Genomic DNA, 15,759 nt, shown 5'->3' on the forward strand with positions numbered 1-15,759 from the left:
TACTTTTAATGCAGTGAATAGAGACCATGGCAAGACATGGCAAGTAGAGAAAATAATTAGCAGACAACTAAAACACCACCTACCTCCTAGACATCACAGACTCCTATACCCCAGGAACGGGAACCGGAGCCCTGTGTGCCCACAGCCCCACACCTGAGCCAGCCCTGCCCAGCCCGCTCTGCTCAGGTGGGCAGGCCTTCAAATCCAGGTTGGAGAAGCAGCTGCTCCCTTTCTCCCAGTGCTGTGTTGATGGGTGTGTTGCTTTCCTCTGAGCTGGTAAGTGGTTTTGTTCCTCGGCATTTGCTGTTTCACTGTTTTAAGGAGACTGGTCTTCTGAATGTTGTATTACACAGTCAATGAAGTGTGCCCTTGCCTTTAGTGTGAAATCTCTCTGATGAAGGACCTGTTGGAATTGCTTAGAAGCACCACAAGCTACCTATGCTTTAAAGAGGATGAAACAGTCTCCAAAATACTTTGCATCTAATACTTCAAATTTCTGGTGTGCTACTTGTTTGTGTTTCAAGGAGAAACTGTTACTGTTCTAGTTCTGGATCATGACAGCCATTGGTTTTTATGCTTTCCCAAGACCTGTGGTGGCTTGGGTTCTATTTTGTTTTAAAAACAAAACAAATTTGCACTTGGTAGTTTCTACAAAAAGGTTAAGTTTATCTTTTGGCAACATTAGAGACTGTGTTTTTGAAAAGAGTCTATTCAAAGATAACTACTGTTACAGTCAGGGCTTCTTAGTCTCAGCTGTTACCTTCAAGTAAAGTCTAAAAATGACAGGGTACCACTGAGTCCTGGCATCCCTCACCTCAACCAGAGGAAAACTACTGCACCTTTAAAGGAAGATACAACCACACTTTAAAATAAGACAATACAGCCTAGACGTGCACCTTACGTGTGCTTGTTTTCAATTACTGTAAGGCACTCACTGAGGAATTCACTGACCCATGCTTTCAGCAAGAACAGGCATGCATCATTACGGGCCTAATTAAAGTTTTAATACTGATTAAAATGTTTTATTATTGTATTATGTTAAACTGCAGTGGTCTCCAACCTCATTAAGGGATACAGGCTAGAAATTACTCAGGAGTTTCAGTTGCTCAGTTTAACAGCCTAGGTACTGTCAATGTTTGATTTAAATGCAGTTTGATTAAAGCACACTTTCCTTTTGTGTTAGCAGGAAAGTACAAAAAAAGATGTTGAACATTGTTTAATGAGTGTTTACTGAATATAAAATTGTTTGAGCATGTGACATAACCATCTCTATCTCTTCAGTAATTTACCCTAGTACAACTGAAAAGGGAAAACATTTAAATCATTTGGAATTGGAACACAGCTCAGTTGTGAAAGCTAATCTCATTACACATCTTGATTAAATTAAATGTGGAGTTTGCTCTCAGTAGCACTTTAAGTTTCCCATCATCTGAAATTAATTGCAGTGGTAATTATTATAACTGAGCTATTTGCACAGGCCACAAACACTCTTATAGGTGTTCAAATGTTAATTCAACATTGGCCTAGAGGCACTTGATTATTACAATTCTGTTTTTCATAAGAAACAAATGATCCTAGTGGATGTCTAATTAAAGTTGGAGAGTACTGTTAGGCTTTCAATGAGACTTAATCTCTAATTTCAATATAAAACCAAAGCAGCACTAAAACACAGCAGAAGTCAGGTGTTATCTACATAGCATTGAGAAAGTCAATACATCTCACAGAGTCCTAGCCGGTAAAAAGACAGAGGGTACAAACAAATCACAAAATTCTCAGGACTGGGGCCTGTCTTCACTTCATCTTCCAAGTCAATTTAAAATAACGGTAGCCTGTTTCTTCGGATAAAGAGCAAGGATGCAATGATTTTGTGCTAAAATATATAGCTTTGTGTCTGAAATAAGTAAAGCAAAGCTCCAATACCTGAACATATTTTAAATACCTAAATTTCCAGCCGAATTTAGAGATTAATTTTTCTTTTGTAAGGTAGGCAGTGCTCAGTTTTGGTATCCTACTCCTGAAATTCGCATGGGGAGAAAAAGGATCCCCTGTAGTTCAGAAAGCAAATACAAAAAATAGTGCTGTGAGAATCCAAGCTGAGAAATTTGGTTTTTTTGTTTGTTCCGAGCATTTTACGAGGATACAAACATGCAACATGTATCAGGCATGCTCCAACCTTTATTCTCATTAGAAATACATAACACTCCGTCATTAAATGCTTAACGTTACAAAACAGTATGTTTCTGTATCACTAGAAATGCTGAACAATGACTAAAATTTTACTCTTCAAACTTGTTTGCTGATTCAGCACTCACTGATAATGCAGTCACGCTCACAACCTTGGAAACTCATATCCGCACACACTCCCAAAGAATTCAAAAAAGAGGCACTGAAAGAGCACAAGGATCTGTCAAAGGGGATCAGATTGTAAGACAAAACCCATTTTTTGTGACTGTTTTAAGGATTTACAAACATAACGCATACTTAGTGTAGGGGTAGTGTGGTCTGCTTTCATTGAATTTTTATCATTTTATAGTAAAACTCCAAACTGCTGAGCAAAACTAGGCTAGCTGTTGTGCAGAGATCATGCAGGCAGCTCATCCTGTGTGTCTTTCAGTTAGTTAAACCTGCAAAACAATTATACCCTAGGTACTCAGAAGGTCAGGCTTTATAATCAAAATGGTCCCTGCTAGCATTTTTATTGTGAATCTATGAAAATTTTGGCGACATCAAGAATGTTATCAAAACTAAACTGTCTAAAAAAATAAGAATCACAGTAATTAAACAAACAACCATCAATGTAAAATGTCTTACCGGTGTAACATGTTTGTAAACTTCTGCATTTTCTAATGTGGGTCCTAGCATTAAAATACTGAACGTGAAGTCATGGTTGGAAATGTTATTTCTGCTTAGCAAGTCTGTAAACATGGAATGTTTTGTTTTGAAACACTCTACTGAAGTGTATGGTATAAGAAGGCAGGTTTTTTTTAACTTCCTCACAGAAACGAGGATACAATGCAGGTTTCAAATCGGGGTCATTCTCTCCCAAACCATCCATGATCTGTAATGAAATTGAACAGAGTTGTGAAATATCTTTAGCCAATTCACAGTTACAGTCAATAACAAGAAGCTAAGAACAACCTTGACAATACATTCAGAGGGGCAGGCTGGCCAGATTTGTTCACAGGGACTGTATGAAACAAGTGTGAGGAATAAAATATAACAGTAAGATTTAGAGTATCATCTCTATTAAGGATAAAGCTAATTTGTCAGAGGTACACATCTGCTTTGGGTTATGTGGACTGCTGTGGTTCCATGTTAGCCCCAGAATTACTTGCAAACTCCCCTGAAATGGTAAAGTAATACAACTGTCCACAGGTCCGGAGGGTATTGAAGCTCTGAAGTGACTTACATGCTGAAAGGGAACACTAATTGTGTACCGCTAACGTGAAGCTCATCAGGAAGTGATTACTTCTTTTGCCCAGGCTGAATTCCTCCTTTGTTTCCAAGCAGTGCTCAATTTGGCAATTTTGATAATGTCTAAAGGCTCCGTTAGATTTTGTTTCCCACACTCATGATGAAGTGGAAATACTTGAAATTGTAATTGTATTTCAAAACCAAGTTAAGCAGAATGTATTTTCTTTATAAATCTTGTATATAATACTCACATGGCCATTAGCTATATCAAGCAGGTCACGTAACCGACAGCCTCTACTGTGTCGTCTTTCGTAACAAATGCTGTCTTCTAGGATCACATAGTCTGTGCCAAAGGATCGCAGTATTCTGTAAACATCTTCAGGAGATCTCTTGGCATAGATCTGATAAATCTATAGAACAAGAAAACTAAGCTATAAGACACATTACCACTATTTCTTTGTTTGACTTTTTTGTTATTCCTTTATTGTAAACCAGAAAAAGAAGTGAGATCAATAATCCATGTAATTTGAATGAAGTATTTAAATTAAAAACAAAATAATGAATGTTTTATACAGTAGCCACTTAGAGTTTCTATGTTGTGGCTACTATGATGCACTGTACTGCTGACTACAGAAACACTGGATGGTGCTCCTGTCTGCAGAAAGGCCTTAATAGATGCCTGTAAAACTTTCAGAATGTCTAAATTATAGGAAAGGATAGTATACACAATCCCCTCAGCTTTGTGCTGAGTTTCTCAGGGTGGTTTCTTTATAAAATGTTATGTGCTAGTCTGGGAACTGAAGGGAGTATCAGGCAAATCAGGAAATGCTCGAGGGGGGTTTAACAGCCCAAGTGGGCAGCATCATCTGTTAATGCCAACAGTACTCAAACCAGTTCACTCAGAAGTCGCTTGAGTACCCAGGCACAGTTACTGAGACGTACACCAGCTGTCAGAAGTGAGTGAGCAGATGCTCAAAGTACTACGAGTTCCACAGAAGTAGTTAAATTCTGGAACTGTATCTGAAAACGGATAAAAGTTAATTGAATGAGTGAAGCACGTGATGTCATGTGCGATGTGACATTGGGTACCACATGTATTTTCCAGAATGGAGCCACTGCTAGAGATAAGAATGAGCTTAAACAACCAGAATTCTCTTACCTGTTTTGTCCTCTCTCTCAGATGCTTATCCTCATAATGGGGATGGTTAGTTAAGGTCCGTCCAGTGCACAGTTTGACTCCTGCTAACAGCTGCATGCTCCCAGCAAACACTGCTGTGTTGGGAGTGTTTGACCTAAACAAATGTTGATAAGTCTGAGGAAGTCTCTGCAGGGGCATTTTTGCATTGCTTGTTTACAGATCAGAAGGAAAAAAAAGACTGAAAAAATATTTTTCTGCCTCTCCTTTGTTCAGGGAGCAAACTGTTAAAGAAACTGTGTTCTCTTCAAATATGAAGTGGATAAATCACAATAATACTATCTAACTGCAAATAAAAATTTACTAAGCACCAAGGAAATTTAGGGAAAACATTATCCTTAAAACTTCAAAATACTTTCATACTTCATTTTTTTTTGTTTCAGACAACCTCTGAGTATTTGTAAGTTTCTATATCCTAATTCTTTTAGTATTTCAAGAAACTTATTGTGACTTAGATTTTGTGTGTGATATACAAGTTATTCTATATAAAATGGGTTATTTAATCTGAATGCTAAAACTTACTGTCCTGGCATTCACCATGCACTTGGAATGAAAACTTTGTCACATGAGACATCAATCCTCCTACTCTGATAATTGTGGGAGAGAAATTAAGAAAAAAAGCCACCTCAGTTGCAAAAAGCAGGCAGGGGGACAAAGGAAGGGAGGATGCCAAAGATCTCAGATAGAAATGCTATTGATTATTACCATCATCTCACCTGGAATTCAAAGCCAATGTCTAGAATTATCTAAATTACAGTCTTGGTATCTCAGGATTGTTTAAATACCCACAATGAAAAAATGTTTTTTGCTCACCTTTCCCCAACAAGTTTACAATCTAAAATATATGTAAAGACACAATAGAAAGGCATAGCAAAAAATACAAGTGAAAATGCTGGGCAACAGGGACTACTATAAAGACTAAACAACAGAAAGAAGCATAGTAAGGACTCAAGTAAAACGAAATTAGAAATGAATGTGAATGGTTGCCCAACACCCACACACACGCACATATGGCACCTACAGTAGTCAAATAACTGTGACACTTTGGGATGCACTTTAGGGAGCCTTTTGAAACTGCAGCTAGGAATTAAGTTTTCTTTACGCTCCATGATCGGCTTAAGAATGTAAAGAGACAAGTACTAAACTTTACTATCACCTTTCAAGAGATAATGCTTAGCAAATGAATTAGTAGTTACAAACCCTTCCTAAAAATTCTTGCACTGTCGCATTAATCTCACCTAGGAAGGACGCAGGTAGTATTTCTAAAGGCCAGTTTAACTTTGCTGATAGACTAGTTCTTCAGTCGTTTATAAAACCAGTTTCGTTTCAAAGTCTGAAAATACTTAATCTCTTTAAAAAATTTATTTTTTACTTAAAATATTCAAAGCCACAAGTGTCATGAAGTAACTCTTTCATTAGAAGAAATTAATTCGTCTTAGAAGTAATACTATGCAAATATGAAGGCCCTGACAGGCTGTCAGGTAGGACTCATCCCTGAAACTGCAGGAAGGCGCGATTCTTTAGACCAAGCTGAAAAGAACATGGACCAGATTCACAGGGGGACTTGGTAGAGCTTAGATACCTAAATGAAAACGATAATCCTCAAAGCACCTTCAACATGTTTCTGAGTTTATGCTTAGGCTGCGAAATTTCTAGTGTGAAAAGTCTGTTTTCGTATTTGTTCAAGCTTAGTTCAAATTTTGTAACGCCCTACAGTACTTATCTCCTGAATTGGCCTTATTATGTCAGTGCTGCACCTCTGATTCCTAAAGAGCCCAATATAATGCAAACTCACAGAAGCAAACTTTCTTAAAAAAGTCCCCACAGGTACCAAAAGCAAAGCCAACAAGCAAGCAAACAAACAAAAACATCCCCAAGAAACAGCCTGTAGCCTCTCTGCTAACAAAAGCAAGCTAGAGGAAATGGTGACAATGCCCTTTTTCCGTGACTTACTGGCAAACGTGCTTGTTAAAAATGTAGAAGATGCAGGGTTCAATTTCTCCTTGCTTTCTAAAAGCATTTCACTCTTGCCCAGAAGGGGTGAAATGTAGTTGAGTGCACTCTTTGTTTATCAGGTATTGAGTTTTACCAGCTCTTTCTCCTCTTTCTATACCTTAAAAGCAATTCAGTGACCCTTGCTTGCTTGGTTTTCAAAAAACTGGCTTATGTTCCTTGGTCCCGGATGGAGTTCAAATTCAGGTATTCCAGGTGAAGGCAGATGTTTCCCCGAGACTCAGATTTACATGTTTGAAGTCCTAGAAAATTACATGCCTTAAGACATGTCACTGTCTGTATTTTACTGGGGCCAGCTCAGACAGCTCCCAGATCAACGTGTGCTCCTACCAGGGCTGTTGGAGGCACTCTTCCCTCATGCCTTTCTGGCAATGCCAAGAACACAAACCTGGCACTGGATTTCACTGCTATGGACAGACACTTGGAAGCTGGGAGGTGATGCTGAGCTTCATACAATGTCGGCCCTCCTTAACTCCATCTTAAAGAACTTCAGCTGGTGGCTGTTACTGAGCATTCACCTTCTGAAGCAGCCACCAGAGGGAGACAGGACAACTAACTCCTATTTTTCAGGTACAGGATGATTTCTACATTTCATTCAAGCGTCTTTCTCTAATACTCCTACTTGAGTCAGATGCTAACTGCTGTGCTCTGTATCCAAGGCAGCTAAAGTGCTTCAAACCACTGAATGACACTTCTCTGCTATAGAAAAACGAAGCAATTTTTACAAATGTCTGAACAAATGATGTATAAAATGAAAGGGTAATTTGTTTTTATAGCTTTCTGCCAAGATCCATACCACACTGCCCAACCTGCAAACAATTTATTCTGTAGGAAATGTCACTAAATAATGACAAGGACTTACAGGTCAAACTGATTTACATTATATAATTTAAATGTCATTTCAAGCAGACCTGATGGCATTTTGAACAAATAATCTCATTTATTTTTGAAGCTCTAAGCTTTCAACAAGTTAATTACAGCTGAACTAATGGGTAAGCTAAGCACTAGAATACATTGTATGAAGCTTTTCTTTACCTGCACTTAAGAATTTAGAGAACTATGTAAATGCTAAAGAATAACTCATTAAAAATAAAAGTGTTTTACAGGAACTACAGGTCTATGTCTATCTTACACAGACTCTAAAAGTGGTAGTAATTCTTTCCTTATTAAGCTGCTAAAGAATTATTGTGCGTTGGTTTAAAGGAGGCCCGACAGAAATGGTCACCACTGTAATTATAGGTTACATCATTAGGAATAAAATGGCTATTTCCATCAAAAGTCCTCTGGAGTTGAACTCTGTAGTTGGCTTTCAAAGCCATAAAATCTGACAAATCTCAGATTATTCCTTTACTAGCGCCTGGGTGCGATACAAAGCAAAGAGGTTTGAGAAAAGGAGATTCTGAAAAGGGGTTCTCAAATATGGCATGTTAGATTCCCCCCTCCCTTTAAAAGAAAGTCTTTTTATTTGCAGAATGCTATATTAAAATATTTCAGGTTTAGCTGCAAATGATAGGCAGTAAAGCACATTCAGTCAAACTGTCATGGTTCTTTTTTTTCCCTCTGGTTTGGAAAGACTGAAAATTGCAAAAATGGAAAATGACAGCCACAGAGAAAGAGCAACAAGATGCATTTTGTTAGTCCCAGCCTCAATTTTATGCATGCATATTTTGTTCACATAAAGGAGTGCACCTACACAGTTGATATCAACCTAGTTCTCAGGCACTGTCAAATCCATGCCTGAATTTTACTGAGAAACGAGTCAATGACAAAGGATAAGCCCAAGAATTTAAGAACAGTAATAAGAAAAAAAGTGTAATATTGCCTTTAAAGTCTGGAATATGTGTTGATTTCAGTGTGATTACCTTTGAAAAGCAGGCATGTAAGAGTGAAGAGTTAAAATTTATAGGTGGCTTGAAATTAAAATTAGCCATTCATATAAATTACTAAATGAAAGAACCACCATTGAAACATGGGTATTCCTTTTTTGTAACCTTAGGAGGTTTTTGGAAATTTGTGGGGTTTCCACTAATAAAAATTTGCCTACTTGCCCCCCACACCTGATTCAAACACAGTTGACAAACAAATATGCTCTGCCAAATCTCAGGCTCAGTTAACTTTTCCACTGTTTTGGCTGATGTCTGAGATTTTGAAGAAGTTTTTCTATGATTTTTGGTAACTTCTTACGAAATACTCCACAATTCTAGACAGGTTTCCCCTTTAAAGGCAGAAGACATTGCTTCTTAAACACTTACCAGAAGTAAACAGAGTAGGGAAGTTCACGCTATTGATTTGCTCATTCTACTGATATTCTTCCCCATCTCACAAATGAGCATGTTGTTCCTGTTGTCTTAGGGAGAAAGACCAAAACTAAGAATTTTAATGTACCTCCCATCTGGGAACACAGCTGTGAACTATCCCTGGGTGATTAGCAGGACCTTCTTTTTTTTTAAAAAAAAGCTAAGAAATGAGGTGGTGGGTAGGAAAAAGCAAGAGACTGGGATACGCAAGATTGTCATGTAAAAAACTGCACTCTGCAATAGATGCAGTCCAGTACTATGCAGTAACTTTATTGTAAAGATATAAACCAGTATATCTTCCTGAAAATGTTATGGTGATTTTAATAAGGGGAAGAGTAAAAAATACATCTGCAGACACTTCACAGTAGACAGAGTAATAGTTGGCTATTATTCAGATTGTATATTTGGACAAGTTAATATGCATTTAAATGTAAGCAGATAGAAGGGTTTTCTTGTTGTGGAGAGACTGCAAGACAGATGAGTTATTCCTAATTCACAGCTATACATGACAAATTAGAGCTTCTCATACTGAGTTTTAATAATGAATGATTAGTTCCTGACACCAACCTTGACACATCATTAACTATCAGTTAGCAGAACTATCAAGTGTTAGTAAAGCAAAATATTTTCACATCAAAACTTAAGAAAATCTGTCCCACTTTGAGAAACTTACCATAAATTTTGTTGACTTGTATTTAAAGCATAGATAATTATCTCTTCTTTACAGGAATAATATTTCTAAACACAATAAATTCTAAGCAGAAAATTTCCCCCTGTAATTGTCTGTCATGATTTAAAATGAAAAGAGGACAAGCACCAGTTTAGCATTCTCAGCACTAAGAACATATGAAAAATTATTCTCATCGGATCCAGTCAAATCCAGTTCATGGCTGGGAATAACTCCCCATGCATATTTTATGTATAAATCTATATATAACTCCATATATTGCACACAGGAGACCTGAACTATCAGACATTTACCATCTTTTAATAAAACAGTAGTGCTAAATGGAACTGGCTGGTAAACATTAGTCACAAAAATGTGTCAATATGGCCACAAAGATTCTAAATGATGGAAAAAAACATGGCCTGCTTTCAAAATAAATCAGTGAAGGCTTGTAATATATTTTACTTCTAAATTACTCCTCCTAGTTTATGGATTAAAGAAATACAACATTATGGAGTGTAAATATGTTGCTATGTGTAGAATAGGCTGGGCGACTGGTTTCATTGAAGTTCATTGTATATGAAAACATAATACAGCGCTCCAAGGAAATACTTCAAATAGTTCAATGCTAAATGTAGTAAATTCAGATTTACTTTCAGAACATTTTCCTCCAGAGCATGAAACTTTTTTTTTAAAAAAAATCTTTGTCAGACTTCCAAATAAATACAAGCCTCAGGAATATCTCTGTTCAGAACTTAACCTGAAAGATTTTAGTGGTTACTTTATGCTAATAGAGAACATAGCCCTTGAATTCATAGTCCTCCAGAGAACATCCTATCTGGCCCTTTTTCTCAGGATCTTCTACATGCACTATTCTAAACTATTTCCACCTAAAAAATACCTTCCTATGCTCTATACAAAAGCAGAAGTTATGAGGTGAGGTTGATGTGATTAACTCGTACTCCTGAAAGAGAGACTTTGCAGCTATGTTTAGCTGTGGCAAGTTCAAGTTCAATTACAAATATTTTGTTTCCAGTTTAGAATACATATTGGGATTAATTCTGATAACTGTAAACAATTTAAATTATTTTAAAGTTCAAGAAACAGATGGTAGAATACAGATTTTCCAGCCCTACAACTGTACATCCAAGCTTTTTAAAATTATGAAGTTGAAAAGAGAACGATACCAGGTTGGGAGGGGAAATAAAAACAAAATTATTTCACTGCAAAGATCTATTAATGTAAAGAGATAGCAATAACATGATAGAAGAAGTTTGACACCACCAAATTGGCCTCTTTTGGCTAGGAAAGCTTATGTGTGTGCTTATGGGAACAAATGGAATCAACTGGTTCCCTGATGCACAGGTAATACAGCAGCACGACACTGAACCAGAGCAGAGCAGTCTGGTAGACTTTGCATACGTTAATACCTAACCTCTTGATAGCCCATTCATCCTTTACTATCTCCATGGGTCACCAGAGTTCACTGAGCTGTGACAAATAAGGAGAACACTATAACTAAGAACATTAGATCTACACAAAGAGCATTTAACTTGAATAGAGAAAAAATCCTCTTACTTAATCCAGTTCATCAGCTCCACAGTGTCTGGGTCATAGAATTCTCTCAGCTCTGACAGTTCATCCATGATTCCTGGCCAGAACTATAACGAAAACAAAATAAAACAAACTGAATGCAGAATGAACAAAACAAGTTCTGGATGTTGAAATGTATTATTTCCTCTTAGCTGGTAAGTGATCATGTCCAGCTTATGGATAAGTTGTGAGACATAAGCATATCTACCCTTCTCATGAAGGACAGGTGGCTGTCATTGCAGTAAGACTACAGCGTTTCAGAGCTGGAGATCTGCAGCTCCTGCCAGGTGACCAGAAGAACAGAATCACCTGTTGCGGTGAGCCTCAGAACAGCTTTTCTCAGATGCATGACTCGCTGGAGTTTCCAGAACTCTCTTAGTTAAGTTCAATTTGTATCTTAAAATTGATGGGAAACTAAAAGTTGACAACAAATGTGACTGTATCTACTTCACAAGCAAACCCTTTCAATTCTCTGGACTATAGGATGGACATTAATGTGTTAAATTATTTCTTGGAGAGATCAAGCTTTAAGACAAGGAATAAGATAAAGAGGCATCAGGTTACAGATTAACACCTAACAGCCAAGCCATTAAATAATGGCTATGATTACAGGAGAAGGAAAGGTCCCAGGAATTAAAATTAAGTTTGGAAAGACAACCTACAATTAAATTTAAAAAAGGCAGGACTCTCTATCAGAAGTCAAAATCACTGGATATGCTGTGGATGCCATTCATAGCATTTCAGATGTCTGAATTACAAGAGAAGCACTGAAGAAAAAAAGAAAAGTGTGACTGGATGGCAACATCCAATAGACCATCAGGGGAAAGCATTTCAAAATTTACTGAAGACCGAGAATACATAAATCAAATTTGGAGGAGAGAAATTAGGATTGAAATTTATTCTGAAAAGCTTAACCTCCTCCCCAAAAAAAGCTTACAGAACAAAGATTTATTTAAGGTTTCTTGTTTAAACTAGTGAATATTCAAGGGCAAAAGGGAGCAATTAAGAAAGATAATGACAATGCTAATGACTAACATTGCTTTGCATCAGTCTTTACTACAGAGGATGTTGCAGTGAAATCTAATCCAAACCTGCTTTCTTTAGATAATAAGGACTGCTGGCTTACAAAGTGAAATGTCACAGGAAAAAGTATAAGAAAACCTGCCTGATAATCTAAAAAGCCATAAATCATCCAATTTAGATAATATTCACCCAAGAATTCAGAAAGAATTTGAATGTGATGCTGCTGAGCTACTTAGCAAAAACGTGCATTCTTTCAGTAAAACCGTAATTATGTAGGAGGACTGGGTGCAGGCAATATAATTGAGCCAGTTAAGATACTCATTAGTTTAACTCTTTACTTGATGTATTTGTTAAAATAATACTGGCTGGTAGATTGAGAAACATCTAAAAGACAGTTGTGGCAGTATCACAACCTTAGCGTTTAGGGAAGTACAGTAAAATATAATAGGCATATTTCTGCTCTTCAGATCTCTTGAGAGCTTAGTAAATAAATGAAGCCGTTCCTCTCTTCATTGCTAAATTACCCTAGGTAGCTAAATATTTTGGGAGATCACAACCTTTTGGGCTGGAGACAGAAGGAAATGGGCTCTGCTTTGCTTCTGGATCATGTTGCAAAGCTGCCCTGCAATCTACTGAGAGTCTAATGACACTGTGCTATCTACTGAATGCTGGGACTATTATATGGCACTAACTAATCTATACAGTTTTTTTTCAAGTTACAATGTCATGCTAATGCAACTTCTGAGTGAGTACATGCAGTTTGCACTGGAGGAAAGATTTGGTAGTGGGGCTTGCTATTACTGAATTTAGTAAGAGAATTCTGAGGAAGCAGAATTTTCAGGTAACATTACATTTTAGTCAAGCCAAGAGAAAACTGAGGAGCTTCAGAAGTTTCAAATACAACAGAGTAACAATGACAAATTAAAAAAAAAAAGAGTAAAGCCTACAAAAATAGGGACCAATAACATCTTCACCTTATAAATCAAGTATATGGCAGATTGAGAAAAAGTGTATCGTGACACAAGGAACAGATAAAAAGAAAAGATGGAGCATATCAGGATCTTTAGATTAGTAAAGGGGGATGTAACAAACTGTTCAGAACTATTTATGTATGTAAAAGAGGTTTCCAACTTGTAACGTGCTGGTCTCTAAGGTCAAAGCCTTCAGGAAAAGAAGTCTGTTGTCAAGTGCCTTATATTAGCAACACAGGGATTTTGTCCTGGACTGGAAAAATGTTAAAGCCTTGTAATTTCAAAAGAGAGTTAAAAATCACTTGCATAGGAAATGGTAATTGTAAAGGAAATGTTACTGCTGACTTGCATAAAAACCAAAAAGACCAAGAAAATAGAAAGATGGCATACTCTAAAGTGATAATGGGGAATATTTTTCCTAAAGTATGTAATTACTCATTGAAAAATATCACTAAGTCCTAGAATCTACAAAAATAAATGAAATAATAAACTCTGAGCTCGATTACATGACTATAGAAAGAAACTGAGTTATTAGGAGATTTAGGTAATAATGTTGGTGTTTGCTCCCTCATCTTAGCTCCTTGGTAGGTGTAAGACAATTTTTAACTCCTAGGAGTAAAATGAAATCTTTTCTCAGTGAAAACATTATCCCAACTTTCTATATTGTAGAAAGATTTCAGCTTTCTCTGTCACATGTTATCCCTCTGGCTCATGATCATGGATTTCATCCATTATAACAATGTTAAAGTTTCTTATTGAATGTCCAGTGTGCCTTGGGCTTACAGTGTGCTTTAATGTATTAATAATTACTAACCCCAAATACCTGCAATGAGGATATACATCCGACAATTTTTAACTCTATGCCTATGATAAGAACGCAGAGATTTTTAAAAGCTTGCAGCTTTCCCCCACAACCAACCTAACTTCTTCATTCTAGCTAGAAAGTCCTGAGTTAGGCAATTGTGCTAACCACAGACTTGGAGGTGCTGAACAGTCCACTGATGATTATGGGAGTTCAGCACTTCTCAAATACAAGAACACTTATTTTCAGTTCAGGAAGTATAAGCATTAATTCTTTGTCCTTTGAGTCTATGTGAAAGGCAGGCACTGCTACATTATTTATAGTTACTGTTGGCCTAAGAATGAAAATTAAGAATCTTCTTAAAGAAACAGGATTAGATATTACAAATAGAAATAAACATGACATTTTCTTTTGTCATTTCTTCTACAGACGGCCAAGCTTACAAACTTTAGGTTTAAAGGATTTATGCACACAGTACATACAGGGAGCTCTTCAGTACAATGGAAGAATGCTCAGATCATTGGTATATGTTGTACTATGTGCTGCAATAAATGCACGTGTTTGGAGCAAAAGGGCCTGGCCATGATGAAGATAAAAATGCAGTTTGAGACATTATATAAATAGATAGTTTACTAGCAAAGAAAAATCAAGATTACCTGGCAAACCTCGGAACTATAGACTTGCTGAAGCTCAGGAACTAATTTTAAGTACCAACAATTTATTTAGGAATGACTGACATAAAACCCCACAAATCTACGGGTATCATTCTGTTCTGAAGTTAAATGCAATGGACACAGATACAGCTGAAATCTATCAATAAAAAGTATGAAGTGAAACATAAATAAAATTTAGTACTGCATTATACGCATGTGTTATCTGCAGCACAGCTAAAGGATGCATGGAAATACTTCAGCATTTTCTAAAAGATGTTTGCACTATACTGATGAAGAATGCTTGTGTAATTAGAAATATAGATGTCTTACAGGTCTCAAAACACACTGTACCTGAAACCTGAAAGACAGCTAGCATTGTAGCCACATCTGTATCTCAATAAATTCTTGTTCAAATGATATTTTTGGACTGTAGTAACCACATGCTTTAAAAGAGGCTTTCATTAGCTTATTCAGGATTAGGTTAATAATCCCATAAAACACCTATTTTGAGGAATGGCACTAAAGAATAGGCCTTCTGACAAACGTAACCATAATAAGTAATGAAATACAAAATTGCCCTACTACTAGTTCAAAAAACCTAGCCATGATGACCAGTTAAATTTTGTGGTGAATATGAAAGTTGCTCATGCAATCTGAGCAGTCACAGTGCATGAACAGATAAATTCTTATCTGGAAAGACGAACGATAAGTAGTCCCTGTTATGGAAACCTACTTGCACTGTCAGTTTGTTTCTAAATGTTTTAGAGAGAAAACTTATAAACACATTCTCACAGAAGCAATGGATGCTTTCTGGATCTCTGTAGGAATTTTTGTTCTGACCACTGGCAGGGAATCTGGCGACAGGTTTTATCTGTCCGTCAGATAGGCTTCACTAACACACACACATGTGCACGATATCCACTCCTCTGGCAGCTGAACTGCAAGAACTGACAAGACAAAAAATACTGAGAGGTGATGTATTTCTTTATTCCCACTGAGCACTTTGAAAAATGGTATTTTTTAATGTCAATAAAAATTATTACCCATATTTAGAAGAAATACAAAAATGAGGTTTCTCAGGTAGAGTGAGCACACCTAATGACTGATCTAAAGCCTCTGAAAATCAGTGAC

At 36.8% G+C, this 15,759-nt stretch overlaps 1 protein-coding gene across 1 annotated transcript in view; it reads right to left on the minus strand.

Moving 5' to 3' along the window:
• Window positions 1-2,735: 2,735 nt before the first annotated feature.
• DPY19L3 (dpy-19-like 3 (C. elegans)) overlaps window positions 2,736-15,759 on the minus strand; it is a 33,307-nt gene continuing 20,283 nt past the window's right edge. The window contains exons 15-18 of the mRNA XM_010186087.1: window positions 11,165-11,247; window positions 4,574-4,706; window positions 3,666-3,824; window positions 2,736-3,058 (exon numbers count right to left, since the gene is read on the minus strand). Coding sequence (XP_010184389.1) covers window positions 2,897-3,058; window positions 3,666-3,824; window positions 4,574-4,706; window positions 11,165-11,247 — 537 coding nt within the window. The 3' untranslated portion in view covers window positions 2,736-2,896. The remainder of the gene's footprint in view (window positions 3,059-3,665; window positions 3,825-4,573; window positions 4,707-11,164; window positions 11,248-15,759) is intronic.

The sequence above is a fragment of the Mesitornis unicolor genome, unplaced genomic scaffold (genome assembly GCF_000695765.1).
Source record: "Mesitornis unicolor isolate BGI_N332 unplaced genomic scaffold, ASM69576v1 scaffold29136, whole genome shotgun sequence".
Lineage (NCBI taxonomy): Eukaryota > Metazoa > Chordata > Aves > Mesitornithiformes > Mesitornithidae > Mesitornis > Mesitornis unicolor.